An 18045-nucleotide genomic window follows, 5' to 3' on the forward strand; every position below is an offset into this window, starting at 1 on the left:
GGCTGTTCCTAAGATCATACTGCTAAAGGGCGTTTACACAGCTCCAAAGGGAACATAACACAAAAATGATACAGTGATGTAGTCAAGCCATGTATCATGTTGTGTGTCACAGGGTGTCTGCAAGTCCTTAAAAAGTCTGAAAATGTCTTAAATTTAATTTAAGGCCTTAACAGTAATTTAATAGTCTTAATTGATTTTGTGAAGTCTTAAATGACAGAAAAATTTGATCTAATTTTATTTATCCATCTTTGAATTTCTTTTTGCCAAAAGAGTCAGGCTCTTCTGTGTGAAAGTCCACATTTCTAATATTGCTAATCTTTTAACCTACCTCTGAACCTAATACTGTCTTCTTACTTTATACTGGCACTTAACTGTATTCAAAATGTATATTACTCTAACTCACTGTAATAGCCATATTCCTACAGAAAACCCCCTGTAGGACTACATACAGCATATACCACTTACCTCACTTTGTATTATTGTAATATTTTTATGTCTTTGGCACTTAAGAACATTTTGGTTTTTCAGTTGCTTCTGACACTCTAGCTGCTGTAATGTGTGAATTTCCCCAGTGTGGGATTAATAAAAGCTTATCTTGATATTTACCTTCAATACTTAAATAAAAAAAGGTAATATTTGTCCAAAAATCAGTCTCCAAGTTCAAATTAAAAATGACTTGTTAAGGTCTAAATGTGCTGACCTTGTAGATGTTTAACTTTTTATGCTCCCATGAACGTTTATTCGAATACCTCCACAGATGTGACATTTCGGGCCATAGCCCTTCGCATAAACATTCATGGGAGCATTTACTAGTGTGTGGACTTTATCTATTCTTTGATGTCTGTTTCTGCTTTGTCCAGCATCTAGTTTTTGTTACTTTTGGATGTGCGCGCTGCTTGAACTTTTCTCTAACTAATTCCTCTTCTCATTTCAGGCTTGTTTTAATCAAAGAACATCTGGACGAAGCGGTTTGCCCAAAGGAAGTATATTTGGACATGTAGAGGGAACACTTTGCTCCACTACATCTCTTACAAATTTTCTTAAACAGGATGAAAACCTTTGGCTCTATTTTACCCACCACTGGATTTGAAGATCCAACCAGGCAGCTGGTTTTAAGATAATGATAATAATAATGTGAACTGTTATTGAGCCGTGGAGAGCAATTCTTTTTTTTTTTTTTTTTGCCCTTCTTTTGAACTGGCAGGGATTCACTGACTTGCTCAACGTCACTTGACCATGGTGGTGTCTTACCAACATGAGCATTTGAATTAGCAAAAGGGCAGTCTTTTTAACCACTAGGCCAACCTGCTCAACACAGAGGACCCTGCCTTCAAGATCACTGGACAGCTCTCTCCTCTGTGCGCAATTGAAATATGAACTCAGTCCATCTAACTTGTCCATCGACTGTAGTGCTTGACGGAGCTGTTAATCTACTGACAGAAAAGACTGTGATGAAGACAAGAGGGACTGTTGTTTTTACTATTCTCTGTTTCTATCTTCAAACTCAGGTGTAGAAAAAGGAGGTACTATGAGACTGTCTCCCTGACCCTGTCAACTCACAGGCCCCTTGCAATTGCCTTGGTTTCCGTTGTGAATGTATGTGTGAATGTGTAGACAATAGGGTGTGTACAGCAGATTAGCTGCATGTAAAAGGACACAAACACTGATCATTTGTCTGAAGCATAAAATGTCCTGAAAAAAGGCCCATTTACTGTCCATATTCACCCAGCAGTGTTTCTCTAGTCCTGGAGTAACACACAGTATATGCATCTTTCAAAGCTGCCTTCACTGTCAAGAATGTCTTTGACAAGTAGAGAGGGACTGGTTAATTGTATCCTAACTCTCTGTTCTGCACTATGGATTTTGTTAGTCTGGACATCCTGGAATCGAGTGGCCTTGGATAGTCTTATTTTTAGTCATATATGTATGAAAATATATCCTTACCTCTTGTCCCAGTTGGGTAACTTTGTAATAATTTTTCCTGCTACCTGAAAATGCACATAACACAGAACAAACCCATCAAATCCTGCTGTTTTTTAATGACATTTGTTGCATTCCACCTAGAAGTGTGTACTTTCTTCGTTCATTCATGGCCCTGCCCTTTGCATGGTTGCTTCTTTTAGTGCTTTCTCTTCCCCATGTCAATACTAAAGGTATCCTCAGGGTGTACAGTTTCTATATACGGGTATTTTTCTGATTATTTGAAGGAGGAGCAGCATAAGGAAAATTGGACTGCAACTGTGTCAAATCAATCCACCTCATGTGAAGAACTACACTTTATAGGGTCTGTGTTAATTGTCCTTAACATTTGGCTTGTCATACTGCCAACCCATTGAGCCCCCACCAAACCCATCATTTTCATCAAATTTGATTTGAAGTTAGATAGATTGAATGTTAGTTATTCTACATTCCTGTTTGTCATATAGTTTGTCATCACAATAGAGTGCCCAAGGGATGACGTTTTTCTGTAGGCCAACCCGGAAACTAACTTTGCCCTGGTTCCCTTGTCAAAAAGCCTAAGGGATTTCTCCATAGGATTTTTGATAATTACAGAAAATAAGCTCTGTGGTGAACAAACGTTTATGGTACTTGCACAGTTTGTTAAGCAAGATAATCTTCACAAAAGGATTTTTGAAGCATAAATGCAATTGCCAGCATTAAAAACCATTGCTAGGCTAAAACGAATTACCTATGGTCACGTCGCCACTGCTACGGGGCTGTAAAGCTGTGTTCAGTGTGATGACGTTCTGTAGTCTCATTTAGCCACTTGTTAGCAACTTACCTTTTGTAAGTGGTGTATTGACTGACTTATTTTAACTCATAGAACAAAATTTGAGAGTCTCTCCAGCTTGTGTTAACCACAGACCTTGTTTCAGGCTTCTAACCCAAAACCCATTGGCTTTCAGACGAGGGAACTGCAGGTGTTAAAAATGCTAACAGATTTCCAGATTTTGGGAATCATTACTGGGGTTCTCTTTTAATTTGGGCTTTCTTCTGACACGTTTTTAAGTGCAACCAATGTATTTTAATCATCCTGCCCCCTACACCTTATCATATCCATGTTGCACCTGTGAACCCCACTTGTGCAGTTAAATGGTGGCAGCAAATGAATCTACCTCATCTAGCCAGTCGGTGGCATCTACTGAGTCCCTCCAACGTCCTCTCCTGCTCCGCCAGACTCAACCAGCTGATGATTTTAGCACCACTTTAAGTTTGTAGGCTTACTGAACTGACATCAAAATTGCATTACAATTCATGACCATGGTGGTCACAGGCTGCTGTGTCAGATTATGGTGCTGAATGACACTGGCAGGTGTTCTGTAAAAGAAGCGATTCTTGAAAGTGTAAACTATCTTTGCAATGGGACTGCACTTTCATTTTCAGTTTCTTCCATGGAGTATGATGGACAATATTACATCACATCGGAAATCTGTAAATTTGTCTTAAGTTGTACAGATTGCATGCCTTCCTGCCTAAAGGTTGTTGAAACTAGACACAGTAGGCAGAATTCCAGTCTAAGGTCTGTGATAGACTGCATAGAGTTTGGCAGCATTATGGGTTTACTATGATCCTTAATGCTAAGGAAATATTTGAGGAAGGATGATGGAATGTGCTAGAAGCTGTGACAATTTTCTAAATGTGTCACGCAAAAGTTGCTATTTTGTTAAAATAGGGAATTTTCTGGATATTTAGTGGGCCTAATAGGGCCACTTTGGAGGTAGTGTGTTTACTTGTGCTGTCTAATGTATGAAGGACAGCATTGATTTTAAAGGTCTGAGGTTGGGATCCTGTCTTATGCTGTACAGATGTTGTGTGTGTGTGTGTGTGTGCGTGTGTATGTATGTATGTGTGTGTGCGTTTTTGTGTGTGTGTGTTTGTGTTTCTGGTGCATAAAAGCGACACCAGACGATTGGAAGTGTGCATTCATCTCTCACTTTTACTCTGCCGTCATCTCTCTGCACTAGTGAAAACCATTTAGACGTGATTAAATGTGAATCATATTTATTTTTTCTTTGAAGAATTTTTGTACATTTTTGGACTTGTTTTAATATAAATGTGGTGTATGTTTCATTTTTTTATGTTGTTTTTGTTGTTTTTAAGCAGTTGTCTTTTACCTCAGTAGCAAGGTGGCATTGAAAAAAAAGACCTGTACGTTTTAATTCTTACGTGACATTTACAAGTTCTTATCTGACTGACATAGATTATTTTGGAAATGGAACAGAGTATTTTCTATACTGTACATTTCTTAGAAATAAATCACTTTTCTTGAACAGGGGTCAGTTTTATTATTGTTAATTTAAAAAAAGAACATCAATAAAGGGAAAAAAATAAACTTGTGGTGACATCACTGTAACAGCAGATCAGTGTAAAACCGGGCCATGCCCCTCCATAGTAATAGGGCATGTATCTATAATCTGTTAAAGAAACTGAACAGCTAAAAGTAATGAAATGCAAACAGACAAAACAAGAGGGCCTGTGCAAGACAATGCGTTAATCTATTGGAGCGCCTCACGCCATCGCTTCCAATTAGTGCTGATCCTCTTGACGAACACCCTCCACAGATTGTGTGCTGCTTTGTTTGACCCTTCTCATGTCTGCAGGAGTCATTGATGTGATGTGACGTCGGTGTAAGAGGAAGCAGTAAGGCTCTGCACGCTTCCTTCAAGGAGCTACTTTTAAGCAAACTAGTGATTTCTTTTGTTCAGGCCTAATGTGGGCAAACTGGGAAAAAAATCAGATGAGGCATTTAAATAAGATACTTTAAATAAGCCTAGTAACAAGCAGTATAACGACATTCTTAGAGTGGGATTACAAGACTTTATAACAGTAAACAAAAAGCTTAATGATGCTGTAAAATTTTTTTTTAAAAATCTGCTTTTCTGTGGAAAAATAATGGGCAAGGACGGGAAAAAGTGTAGGATGTAATCGGTCTGTCCCTGACAAAATAAAATGTATTTTTAAAGGTATTAGAATGATCTCAGTAAAACAAAATGAAACCAAGGAGGAACCTTTAAGGGAAATCCTTACCAGAATGCATCATTTACAGTGCAATTTCTTCAAGAAGTTTGAAAATACTTTTTTTAAGTGGTCATCCTTTCCCACTTATGAATCTCTACATAAAACAAACAAAGAAAACAAAAACATAAATGCAGATATCCCATAGATATCCCATCCTGAGTTATTTAATATATGTAGATATTTATTTATTCAATTAGCAAAACTGAATAACAAGTGTGTCATATTTTTGTCTTTGTAAAGGGATGGAGAGATATACAGTATTTGCTCTTTTTTTTTTTAAAAAAAAAAGGAGAAAAGATCACGCTTTATCTGGCTTTTTTTTTATTGGCTTAACGTCCATGCACGTCTGCCCCAAACACAAACATGCTTAATTTTCATTAGCTTTTTAATAAAGGTAGTATTGCATGCAATAAATATATAATTTACGCTTGCTTTTTAATTTATTATTATTTTTTAACGGTACTGGCTCCTTGGTATAGCTCACTGGGAAACTTATTGGAACTGAGCCATCGTTAATGTTATCAGTTTCACTTATGCTTTTCCTTCTATAACAAGTCAAAACGACAGCTGTGAAAAGAGATCCATTGTGCTGCAGTTTTTGCCCAAAACAAAAATTGCACCTGAGTTTGGGACGTTTCTTCCCTGATTTCCGTCTTGCCGAATGGTATTTATACCTCCACACTCCACCAATCATGTGATCTTCAAGTATACATTTCAGCCAATCACAGCGGCGTGTGGGCGGGACTTAATGCGCTCCTACCAAACACACGGAAAAACTCCAAAATACAAACAGGAGACCTCGCCGTCGCTTTAGCTTTGTCTGTTTGCTAGCTTGTTTATTTCTGCTACAAAGCTGTTATAAAGGAAATTATTTGAGATGGGCATACGCGTATTTCCAGCTGACACAGTCGTGTAAGTTTTACCGTGGTCGTCTGTTCTTACTCTCAAATGACTGGACTGTTTACAAAACCGTCCTCAGCTGTCGAGGCAGCAGCTAAGCTAATAATGCTCTATCTTTTTCCGTTAAGACGTAGTACTTATACTACTGCCTTTATACGACTGTACACGGCCGACGTTTATTTAAGCTATTATAAAGTCAGCCGGTTTCTTGTGCCAGCGTCTGTTCGGTTTATGACATACAAAGCAAGCCAAAATTACTCCTCAAATTAACACCGAAACGTTAACCTGCACGAGTGAAACTAGCTTTGTTGTTAGTTCATTTTTCATACATTATATATTATATTATGTGCACGAGTCATTTACTGTAAGATGTAACGTTAATGTACTTATTAGCAGTGGAGGAAGACCTACGCTGTTCCTTTACTTAAGTAAAAGTAGCTGTACCACACTGTGGAAATACTCTATGTAGTATAATCAAGAACATTTTCCCAAAGTATCAAAAAATATCCAATGCAGATAAATCTTAAAAAAAAAACAAAACAAAAAAACACACGCTAAAACCCAGAAATGATTTTTTTTTTGAAAAAAAAAACACCCTAATAAAAACCTACTAAAATCAGTTTTAAAAATAGAAAAAACACCCCCAAAACTTAAGTTTATAGAAAAAAATAGTATAAGACCCAAGATTTAAAATTTATTTAATCCCCCCCAAACATTACTAAATAAAAAGAAAAAAAAATAACACAATAAAAATTGTTAGAAAAAAAGAAATCCAAAAAACTCTCAAAATTATATAAAAAGATAAAATTAAAAAACACTTTCAGAAACCCTATAAATAGCTTTGAAATGACAACAAAAAAAGGTCCAAATTATTTAATAATAATAATAAACAAATTGATTTTTTTCCCAAAAATCTCTTTTTCAATTTGTAGTTAAGTACAGTACTTGAGTAAATACACTTAGTTACATCCCGCCACTGCTTTTCAGTGCTTCTTTCATTCGCTATTCTTAGCTTGGAATGTGTAAAGATGGAGGAAATGACTGCTGAGACTGCTTTCCTGACTTCTCTGTAAACGTTGTGGTGTTTAACCTCTTACTGTTCCTTCCTTCAAAGCTCCACTCACTCTCACCGGACCATGTTAGTCTCACTACAGCGCCCCCACGTGGCTGTGGCCTGTCTACTTGTCTTGTACCAGTTGTCCAGCGTCCTGTCCATCCCAGATCCCAGGCAGAGAGAGGCCCTCATAGAGCTGGAGGCCTCCATGCAGACAGGTGGGCAGGTGGTGTTGACTGATGCAGAGAAGCGGCTGGATGCCATTCTGTTTAAAATGAAGCAGGAGGAGATAGTGAGAGCGGACTTTCCTCCTGCCATGCACTTCTTCAAAGCCAGGGACCTCATCAGGACCAGTCCCATCTTCAGTCTGCTCCAAAAGATGCCTAAAGGTATGATCAGTCTGTCTCACACCATAGCATATTTATATACATCTCACACTTTTTCCATTGCTTGTGAGCTGTAGGTTTAAATTGATAGTTTTCTGAATTGCCTCCAAAAACCTTTTAGCCTTTACCATTTGCCAAATTTTCGCTGTCATGGATATATATAAGGACACAGTTGAGTTTGGTGAGCTGGCAATAATGTTAATTTCTGGAAACATTTGGCAGAAAGGAAAATAATCTGTTTTCAGTATCAGATTGTAGCAGATTTTGTGGCTTTTTTTTTTTATCAGTTTAAAATCCTTTATTTTCAAGATGCATGATAATATCAGCATGTCATGTTTTTTGTCTGCATCTGCTGGTGGGCTACCACAATAAAAGTATGCATAATATAATGTTAATTCCACTACAGATGAGACTTGATGAACACTAAAACTATGTGGGGAAAAAAGTATATATATCAGTATCTGTATCGGTCATCGGTTGTTATATATCAGCAAAATTCAAAATCATGCATCCCTACTTTATTTTTTATAAAAGATTATTCTCCCCTTGAACGATCTAACCAGTACATTGTATCTTGTGAAGAGCTGAAACAATAGTCAATGAATCAATAAATTGACAGAAAAATAATGGGCACTTTTTCTGATAATTGATCAATTCCTAAATCCCGGGTTGTAGGTTGTCAGGTTTGAATATTAGCTTATTGTCTTCTTAGTAAACTGGACATCTTTAGTTTTTAGATTGTCAATCAGTCAAAACAAGACATTTGAAGATGTGACATTTTTCACATTTATATGACATTTCATAGACTAAACAGTGAGCTAGCTTATCAGGAAATGCCAAACTGAGACAAGAATTTAAGAAGTTACTTGCCCCCTAATATTGTTGTACTGGAGAAAGTTGTGTAGAAGACAGTCATGCTGGTGCCAGTTTGTCTTTGATACTGATCTATTCTCAAATGCTGGAAAATCACATTGGTGATTGAACTGATGTTTCTCCATAAAGGGAATATTTACACATTTTTAATAAACATTGAATCAGACTTGTACAAAGTATCCAAGTTCTTTATTTCTTTATAGTTCTGTTATTCGCTGTTTTAGGTGGCGCTCTTCATGTCCATGATTTTGCAATGGTAGATGTGGAGTGGCTGCTGAAAAACGTGACCTATCGCCCCCACTGCTACATGTGCTTCACTGACAACCAGTCCATCAGATTCATTTTCTCATCTCAAGAGCCCAAAACTCTGCCAAATTGCTCTCCCTGGACCCTGCTGGAAAACCTCAGGGCCAAGATGATCAATACCACAGATCTTGATAACAGGTGAGTTTTTTTTCTGGGAGAGGACAAATATTTAATTAAAAGAATACCACATAAAAAAACAGGCAACAGAATGGTGTATATTTTTAATTTATGTTATCACATCCTGATAACTAGTTTCTGTATGCTTCCCTGAGTTTAAATATTAGTATTTATTTTGTGTGTGTCATGTCCACATCAAGCAGCATAGACTAATTTATTGTGATATGATATACTTTTCCAATGTGACCTAAAGTAAATAGTCAGAGATATTAAGGCTTGTTTACTTCATTTTGAAGAAGTCATTTTTGACTACTGAGGCCTGCACAGTTATCACTTTTTATTCTACCTGTATGTTGTTGCCAGAGTGGTTTTAAATCAGTTTTATCTTGTAACTTAAATGGAAAGGAAGATGTACCTAATAGGAAATGATCCTGTAAACACATGGTTCCCAACAGACTTCATTGTAACATTAATCTTTGTTCAGAACGTTTCTGTCAGGACCACAGGTTCATTTGAAGTTATGTTCAACAGGATACAGAGTATATTTGAAGATCCCGTAAAATTGTATCATTCCCTTTATGAGATGTAATTTCTTTTTGGAACATATACCAGGACAGGATATCAAAAAGAGAGGTTTTCAAATGTTAAGCATGAATAGATGGGTATTATTTATGAAGATGAGTAAACTGCAGCATGAGGTCATCACTGCAGATGCACAGCTTTCTAGTAAAGTAGTGGGTTTTTTTTTAAAGCTTAAGGTCTTCTTACAAAAAATAATTAAGAAACACATATTTTCGACAGTGGTAAATGGACCACAAAAATGACTCAGATAATGTGATCACAATCCTGTCTCTATATTTACACCCTCAGCATCATGGGCAACTTGACGATCTTCACCGATCAGGATCCAGAAACGGTGTACCCCAGTCAGGATGTGATATGGGAGAAGTTTGAACAGGCCTTCCTTGCATTGTGGGGTCTGGTCACGTACGCTCCTGTGTTCAGAGACTATTACTACCAAGGTCTCAGCCAGTTCTACATGGACAACGTCATGTACCTGGAGCTGCGGGCTTTACTCCCAGAGGTACACTAATGCCATTCCTAGTGTGTTCAGTGCATTCACTTGTCTGTCGTTGTTTTTAAAGATTCAGTATGTAATTGACCCTTTGCTAAGCCGCACCCCTTTGTTGTAAGCTGCTGCTGATGGTCTGTCGAACTGTCTGAGCTAGCATGGAGCTCACTGTAACTAACTGCACTCCCTTAAAAAAATATTATCTAATTTTTGGGAAAACGACAACAGACTGAAGTGTGTTCAATTTGCCTTTGGAGGATATATATTCAGGATGTCAAACTGTGACTCGTGAGTGAAAACAAGCTAAAAAGTTTGAGATAGAGGCTAAATCCCACAGACGACAGTGTAAAACTAAACCAATGCATCACCTGGCGATCGAGACAGAAGACAATGAAATTAGGGAGCAGCACTGTTCCTGTAGAGCAGGGTAGGTGTTTATTCACACACATCAAAAATAACATGTGCACATTCAGTAATACCGTAAGTAACTAGTGTAGAATACAAGTGTTAACTTAGTACCAACGTGTAACACATCTGCCTATAACCCGTTATGCTAATGAGTGTCATTAATACACATCCTCCAGGTGCAATGTTGAGTTGTGACTAGTCCCACATCCACAAAACAAGCCTAAAAATGAAGAAAATCTGTGTGCAAGGGGGAGACTTAGCTCAGTCAACTTTGGAGAAAATCCACAATGTTGGTTTTTTTGAAGACCTGGGAATAAGACTCAACAATCAGCTTTTTCTTCTCCAGAATTGTGTATATATATATATATATATATATATATATATATATATATATATATATATCCTGCAACTTTAGCATTTGTTTTTATTTTTGGTACTCAGATATACGAGTTGGACGGCAGCACTCATAACACAGCCTGGACTCTCAAGACCTACCAGGAGGTCACCAGACAGTTCACAGCAGACCATCCAGACTTCTTTGGAGCAAGAATCATCTTCACAATCCATAGGTCACTACGCCCAACATAGATTTTACTTAATAGTGTAGACGGCTTATTGGCTGAGATGACATGAGAGGATGTTGACATGATCATTGATCACACTGTGCTGTTTGCTTCAGGGGAGTAAATGCATCCGTGATGGCCAGAGCTGTGGAGGAGGCTATGAAGCTACAGGGAGACTTCCCAGATATCATGGCTGGTTTTGACTTGGTGAGAAGCAAGTTATTGCCTGAATAACACTGAGCACAGACAGATGTGACAGTGGGAGCAGTATGTACTGACAGTTTGTTTTTTATTTTCATTTACAATACAAGTAGTAAAGATATGAGCCTTGTTTAATCTAACACAACTGGTTTGAATCAGTGGAAGCAAACATTACTTAACTATGTCCAATGTAATGACATTATGTCTCGTGATTGTTGAAAAAGTGTGTTTGCGTGCAGGTGGGCCGTGAGGACAGTGGCAGACCCCTGTGGTACTTCAGAGATGCCTTGTCACTGCCAGCAGAGAGAGGGGTGACGCTTCCTTTCTTTTTCCATGCTGGAGAGACAGGTGAGCTCATAAGCATCCAGTTATACAGTTACAGTCTTACACTTCATATCCTGCAACATGTGGTTCAGAGGTTAATAATAAGGATATCAAATTTGTCCAGATAGATGTGAGTGAAATGGTAGAAGCTGTCTGAATGCGTATACCTTGCATGTCAAATACTGTATGATTTAAAGTCTAACGATATCATATGTTAATTCGGGGACGCATGATATTGGATTTTTTGCTAATATCCAACAGGACGATTTATAATATCTCATTTGGCTGATAACTGATATCAATATATACATATTACCCCACATATTTATAATGATCATCAATCTTCTGTAGTGGAATTAACATCATATTATGCATACTCTTATTGTTAGCCCACCAACAGTGGGAGGCATAATATATATAACAGTACATAATATATTTAATTCTTTTCAGTGTATGTAATATAGAATGTATGTAATATTCATTCTTTGTACAAAATAAGAAAAATAATTCCACTTAGGGTTAATGTTTTGCACATTCACTTCGTACAAAAAAAAACTGGGGAAAAAAACGGTTAATGATATTGGCAGAAATCAGAATGTTGGCCGATTCCTGTATTTCAGTTTAAAGCCAAAATCTCCACATACCATTGCCCATGTTATCATACATCTCGAAAATAAAGGATTAGAAATTGATAAGAAAAGCCATAAAATGTGCTGATACAGATGGCATGCTGATAATTTTGGGAAGCCCTTATATAAGTAACTGCTGTGTAAATTCTAAGTACAAAGAGACTAATGTTGTATTTTTTTTTTAGGAACTCTACCACAAAGAACTATTAAACACCTGCCATTAAACACAAATGTTTGTTTGTCGTCAAAAAATTCTTAGTAAACAACTAAATCAGTTGTAGTGTTTAAATTTTCGTTTTTTTTGTTTTTTTTTAAATCACAAACTCAAAGGATTGCCATGGTCAGCTCTGTATTTAAATGAACAAAGAAGTACATGCATTTTCACATTGTTAACATAAGGCAATCTTGGGCCACACTGTTCTTGGGACTCCCTTAAAGTAATTTCCCACTGGGGAGCTCCCCTGAGAACTACATACCTTCAAAGCCTTTTTTTCTGTTTTATTTGCATCACTAATAGGAAAGCTGAGTGACACACTTAAACAGTATACCGGCCCATCCTTCTGCGTCAGTGAGTCATCACACTTTTGGATTATAAAAACAATCCAAAATAACATGGGTTTTGATTTCTCCCTACTCCTTGTAGATCTTGAGGGCACAGATGTGGACCAGAACTTGCTGGATGCCCTTTTATTGAATACTTCCCGTATTGGCCATGGATTTGCTCTGCTTCGCCACCCAGTGGCCAAAGGTCTATCCAGGAAGAGAGGAGTGGCTCTAGAAGTGTGCCCCATCTCCAACCAGGTACACTATCATCCTTTAAATCAAACTATACTGTAAGAACTTTTTTTCCCCAGCTACTAGTGTGTAATACTTAATATTGTATGAAACAGCAAGGCTGTAATTGAGTTGATGTTACTTCTTCAAATATCTCTTGTCCTTTCCTCATTCAGGTGTTGAAGCTAGTAAATGACATGCGAAACCACCCGGCAGCAGCACTGATGTCAGAGAACCACCCACTGGTCATCAGCTCAGATGACCCAGCCTTGTTCGGGGCCTCTGGACTTTCTTTTGACTTCTATGAAGCTTTTGTGGGCTTTGGTGGGATTAGATCCAATTTAGGCTCCCTCAAACAGCTGGCCATCAACTCTATTAGGTGATGTTCAGCTGAGATGACATCATAAACTACAAATAACAACTGAATTGTGTGTGAGTGCTCACATGCTTCAGCAGACTGCTCACTGACATCTCCCTATCTGTCTTTCAGGTATAGCTCTTTGACTCCAAAACAGCAGGAGAAAGCACTGGCTCTGTGGCAAACAAGATGGGATAAGTTTGTCTCTGAAAATGCTTTTTAGAAAGAAACTGTGATATAAACATTGTCTGTCGGGCAATCTTCAAATGTCGTCATGCTTCCTTTGAGAGAGGAATGCCTTCTAGCAGTGCTGCACAGGTGAGCAGGTTTTTGGGAGCAACAAATATAGCACGGCAAAGCTAGTTTGGGTCAGATAGACAAGACAGTTTGGCATGTTACAATAAGAAAAGTACATGATAAAATACACAAATGGATGATAACTAAATATCATAATGTTATATAACACCTGTGCTTTTCTTAGGAGTGGGAATCTCAAGACAACTCATGATTCAATTACAATTCAGAGGTCTACGATGTGATCATATAACAATTATCAATGCGTTTTGATTAATCATAATTTTTGATTTCTATTCAACAATCTAAAACAAAGTGTATTCGTAGTTATCCACAGTTGAAATAAAATAATGAATTTACTTCCATTATCTTTTATAATAGGAGTAACAAATCAAACAGATGTTTAGGCTTGTAAGACAGAGAGTGCTGGTCAGGTTGTATCTATCAGCAGTTGCTCTGGCTCTGAAATCCTCACCAAAACTCAAGAAGTATCCTAACTTAGAACGCTAAGAACACACGTTTATGTCCATGACGTTTCACTATCCCATTTGTTCATCCGTACAACGAACGTACATCCCTGTCTTACAAGATCATTACCGGCAGTTATCATGTTAGGAATTGGGTTTTATTTTGGCTTTTTTTTATTTTTCAGACATTTTGTTTTTGGTTTCAGTACTTTTACAATAGAAATGGGGTCTTTTAAATGTCAGATTATTGACTGTTTTTTTGCATCATTTTCTCTTGCAAGATAGAATTGAAATGTATCTAAAAATCATTTCATTTCTCTCACCTGAGCCTTTCCTGCTATGACAACATTGTATCTGCTGTGAAAAAGGCCAATTGTTACCACAAAGTGGAGAAGGGTCTTTTCAGTAAATAATTTGGCCATTGTGAAACAAACAGGAGATACTGCATGTCTCATTAAATTTAAGGCAGTTACTTGAACTACACGTATGAAATGTCTTCAGTCAAAGGCATCTTGTTGTGTGTAGTTTCATTAAGTATTTTTAATTATATTTGCACTTTAAGAAACCGGTTTGCCTATGTTTTGGGAGACAGTAACAGTGTCAGACAGCATTGTTCACTGGTTGAGGTGCTAAGTGTTTTTTGATTTCTCTTTGTTGTGTGGTTTTGTGTGTTTGCTTGTGGGTTGTAAGTGTATAATATGTGTTTGCTGAAATGGGTGTTGAATCCTGTGCGCTTTGAAAAACATTGTTTTTTAAAAACACGGTATATTTTTACACAGTTTATACTTGAATGTCATTTTTTTTTTAAAGAGTTTTAGCAATTGCGGATACACAAAGGGGAGCAGCTGACCTGTTGCTCATGTATGCACATTTGATGTAATCGATAAAGAAACTCCCTAAGAAACATCAGTTTTAGACTATTTGAAGAAATAGACGATTCACACGAACAGTATCAGACGTATTTGTGAACTGCCAAAATTAAATGTGATATTAACAAAACTGTCGATTTACTGTGTGCTTTAGTTTATTCTGTGTTCTGCTCATGTAGCATCATTATCAGTACCTAGTTGCTGTAACGAGCCTGTCATCAGTGCAGCTGCATTTCCATCCATCATCTGCTGCAGGTGTTGAACTTGGAGAAGAAGCTGTCTTCAATGCATCCTCGTTCAATGTCCGGTTTCCTTAAAACCAGGTTAGAAACAGAGTGAGACAGTAGTTTTTATTGTGCTTGAATATTCTGTGTGTGTATGTGTAACTGATGAGATAATACTACTGACTGTTGTTTGTGTGTTTCAGCCAGCTTGATGTTGGTGCTGTCCAGGTGTTGTCTCAGCTGCTTGTTCAGTCTGGCCTGCTGCCTCTCTATCAATAGAGCCGCGCGAGCCGAGTCCAAGCGAACACGATCATATTGCTCCTCTTCTTTATTTTTCTGTAGTTGGAGCTTCTGCAGATGCACAGATATCACAGACAGTAATCAGTGAATGGCTTTTTACATAACCAAAAAAGAGCATGTATTTTGAGTGTCATCTTGTTCCTGCTGTACCTTGTTCTCCTCTATCTGATATTTCTGGAACTGGGAAATCTGCTGCAGGCTCTCTGGAGGGGCTCTCCTGTCACTACTGGGACAAAGACCAGGCACTCCCACCATACAAAGGGTGGGTTCGGCATCTGCACCTGTCAGTAGTTCTTGCAGGTGGTCTGCTCGATTGTCATGACGCTCCTCTACGTTACGACGCTTCTCTTCGATCTTTGCCCATCCAGACCCCAAAAAGGTAAGGGTGATAAAAAGTGTTGTACAGATGTTAACAAGGTTTTTATCAGCAGAGGTCTCCCCCTCTCCAAAACAAATGGACCCAGTGATTTAAATGAGTAAAAACACTGAATAAAGCAGTTTCGTGTTAAAAAAATCTGTTTTTTTGACACTGCTTGTCGTGAAAGGGCTGCTAACTTTGATGGCTGACATGAAAATGCGAATGGCCCCATCTATAGCCAGTGTTAGGTTTTCTCCATTCTGGGCTACCGTAGAAACATGGCGATGCAACAAGGCGGACTCCATGGATGAGGATCCGCCTCCTATGTAGATATAAATGTCTCACTCTGAGGTTACTCTTATTTTTAAGTAACTGTACACCAAAGAAAATATTTTTTAGTATATGCCATTTTTGCCAATATATCCTCCTAATCCTACACATTGGACCTTTGATTACCAGTTTTCAATTACCAGAGTGATTTACCTGGGCCAGATTGTACTCTTTAGTGGCAATAGCTGCTGCTTTTCTCTTCTCCATCTCAGTGCAATGTAGCTGCAGAGCTTTGTTGTCCATGTCTACCCTGCTTTGATTGTAGCGCTGCTCTGAAGAACAGTAGAAGAAAAAGGTCATGTGTGTGTGAACTGAAAATCTGTCCTCCTATATGGGATCCCACAGACCTACCATCCAGGTTTTGTTGATGTCTTTCTGCTGCTCGCTCACTCTGCTGCTGGATGAGCCACTCTCTAAGCTGCTCCTTCTGTCTCTGCCGCCTGCTCTTACTGTCAGGGTCCTCGCCAACCAGTCCAGGAAGCATCATCTGTACATCACCTGGATCTGTTTTCCTACAGCGGTCTGGGTCGTTCAAGTCAAACTCCCGCTGACTCCAAGGCTGCTGGTACTGATTCCTGAAGTTGACAACGGCCTTTTCCATCTCACGCTTCTCCTTCACCTGTCTGCTATGGACAAGGCAAGCTACTTTGCTATTGTGGAGCATATCTGCATCTGTATGGAGAACATATCCCACACACATCACAATGCACTTCTTTAGAAATATCACACTAAAAACGCAGTGGCAATCCTTATGGATGTTAATGATATAGGCCTAATTCTGTTTTCTATCAATGAGTGATAATACATTACAGGCTAGTTGCTAGAATAAATCGTCCTGAAAGTTATTTAAGTCATGTTAAGTTAGGAGCAGGGTGGCTGGGTTGGTGCTTTTTTGTTGACCCCCCCAACCTCCCTGAGTGACTTGGGGAAAAAAGCACGGTGCGCCCTCAACCATAGATTAGTTGTTAGATTTTAAAGCTTTCATTTTGATGTTTGAAAGTTAAATGTTGAAGAATAGAAAAAAAAGCCTTAGTTTTCCACTCTTATTATGCATGCTGGTTAGTTAGTGCAGTTTATTTCGGTAAAAAAATTACAAATGGGACGTGGTAGAATTGCTGTTCTGAACTTAGTTTTGGATATGTTTTTTGTTGTTTTTTTCTGCTGCAAGCATTTATCCCACATAATCCAGGTCCAAAGACCACTGGAAATTTGAAAACCCAAAGATAATTTCTGTTTTTACAGATTCTGGTTGTGATGAATGGTGTAAGTTTGGCTATTTTAGCTTTGGAAGGCACGGTTTTGTAAAATAACTACAAACTACAGCAAATAAAAATTAAATTCCCCATCCCCAAATCAAAATGAAAAACAACCCCCCCCCCTCTCTCATAAATGACGAGCAGTCCCTTAGTGAACGACTTTAACTCACCATAAGTTTTTTGTTCTTCCTTTGCGGCCTGCTCTCTTTTCACTTTTTCGTTTATCTGCATGTTTAATGCCTCCTTGTCAACCTTTAAAAGAGAGCGCGGTGGTGTCAGCACAGTAAATTGTTGGTTTAAAACCTTTACATTAGCGTCGTGTGGTTAGCGTTGCACTGCTGCAGACATAAACGCCAGCTTACCCCGATCGTCCTCACTTTGTCATTAAAAATCCTGTCTTGTCTCTCACTCTCTCTGTTGCGACGCTTCTGCAGATTTGTCCTGGCGATGCGGTCTGCGAGTAAATCAACGTTAAACATTTTGACTTCAAAACAGTATGTGAAGTGTGCGGTGTTAAACTTGAAACGGACTGCGGCTGTACCACGACGAACTTCATTAAACACACTGGTTGCTAAGAAACCTGGGTTCGGCAGCGTTCGTAAGATGTCGGCTTTTTCCGGTGTATTGGACAAATGAAAACACCTGCAGCCACGTTTAGATTTAAAATCCTTTTTAGAGTGCTGTACAAAAATAAACGCACACACTTTTACTCATGATCACGACTAAAAGCAATGCAAAACCATGGTACACTCCAACCTAAGCAGATGTATAATTAGATAAAATAAATAAAATGCATATATATATATATATATATATATAAGTATACATATATAGCGCTATCTTATCTCTGTGTATCTATTTTTACATATGAGCACATAAACAGAACAAGGTGCACCAAAATTTGTTACATACTAGATAGTGTCCAAAAAAATCCTAAAATTTGGAGAATGTTTAATAAAATGT

The 18045-nt window shown here is 38.1% G+C and overlaps 3 protein-coding genes across 3 annotated transcripts in view; 2 read left to right on the plus strand and 1 right to left on the minus strand.

Annotated features, from left to right (window-relative positions):
- Positions 1-4271, plus strand: part of cecr2 (CECR2 histone acetyl-lysine reader) — a 45578-nt gene extending 41307 nt beyond the window's left edge. Inside the window, exon 19 of the mRNA XM_042495992.2 lies at positions 935-4271. The gene's annotated coding sequence lies outside the window, so the exon portion shown is untranslated. The remainder of the gene's footprint in view (positions 1-934) is intronic.
- A 1493-nt stretch (positions 4272-5764) lies between these two features.
- On the plus strand, positions 5765-14744 carry ada2a (adenosine deaminase 2a). The gene is made up of 10 exons (XM_042496793.2): positions 5765-5931; positions 7034-7362; positions 8457-8676; positions 9526-9739; positions 10577-10704; positions 10815-10905; positions 11139-11247; positions 12496-12653; positions 12803-13005; positions 13117-14744. Exons 1-10 carry the CDS (start codon positions 5897-5899, stop codon positions 13205-13207), a joined length of 1578 nt encoding a protein of 525 aa, XP_042352727.2. The 5' UTR covers positions 5765-5896; the 3' UTR covers positions 13208-14744.
- ribc2 (RIB43A domain with coiled-coils 2) lies at positions 10902-17811 on the minus strand. The gene is made up of 8 exons (XM_042496794.2): positions 17445-17811; positions 17253-17334; positions 16178-16498; positions 15980-16098; positions 15289-15492; positions 15023-15189; positions 14809-14926; positions 10902-11235 (listed from the first exon to the last, which is right to left on the minus strand). Exons 1-7 carry the CDS (start codon positions 17559-17561, stop codon positions 14857-14859), a joined length of 1080 nt encoding a protein of 359 aa, XP_042352728.2. The 5' UTR covers positions 17562-17811; the 3' UTR covers positions 10902-11235; positions 14809-14856.
- Between the last annotated feature and the right edge of the window lie 234 nt (positions 17812-18045).

This window comes from Plectropomus leopardus, chromosome 7 (genome assembly GCF_026936395.1).
Source record: "Plectropomus leopardus strain MGB_pleo_1.0 chromosome 7, ASM2693639v1, whole genome shotgun sequence".
In the NCBI taxonomy this organism is placed as follows: domain Eukaryota; kingdom Metazoa; phylum Chordata; class Actinopteri; order Perciformes; family Serranidae; genus Plectropomus; species Plectropomus leopardus.

What these genes read in the sequence shown, in the direction of transcription:
- ada2a (XM_042496793.2), top strand. Translation starts at nt 5,897, where the DNA reads ATGGGCATACGCGTATTTCCAGCTGACACAGTCGT. An exon ending in TTTCCAGCTGACACAGTCGT is followed by an intron (nt 5,932 to 7,033) that starts GTAAGTTTTACC and finishes CTTCCTTCAAAG; the next exon opens with CTCCACTCACTCTCACCGGA. An exon ending in CTGGCCATCAACTCTATTAG is followed by an intron (nt 13,006 to 13,116) that starts GTGATGTTCAGC and finishes TCTGTCTTTCAG; the next exon opens with GTATAGCTCTTTGACTCCAA.
- ribc2 (XM_042496794.2), bottom strand. Translation starts at nt 17,561, where the DNA reads ATGTTTAACGTTGATTTACTCGCAGACCGCATCGCCAGGACAAATCTG. An exon ending in GGAAGAACAAAAAACTTATG is followed by an intron (nt 16,499 to 17,252) that starts GTGAGTTAAAGT and finishes TTCTCCATACAG; the next exon opens with ATGCAGATATGCTCCACAAT. An exon ending in ACATCAACAAAACCTGGATG is followed by an intron (nt 16,099 to 16,177) that starts GTAGGTCTGTGG and finishes ACTGTTCTTCAG; the next exon opens with AGCAGCGCTACAATCAAAGC.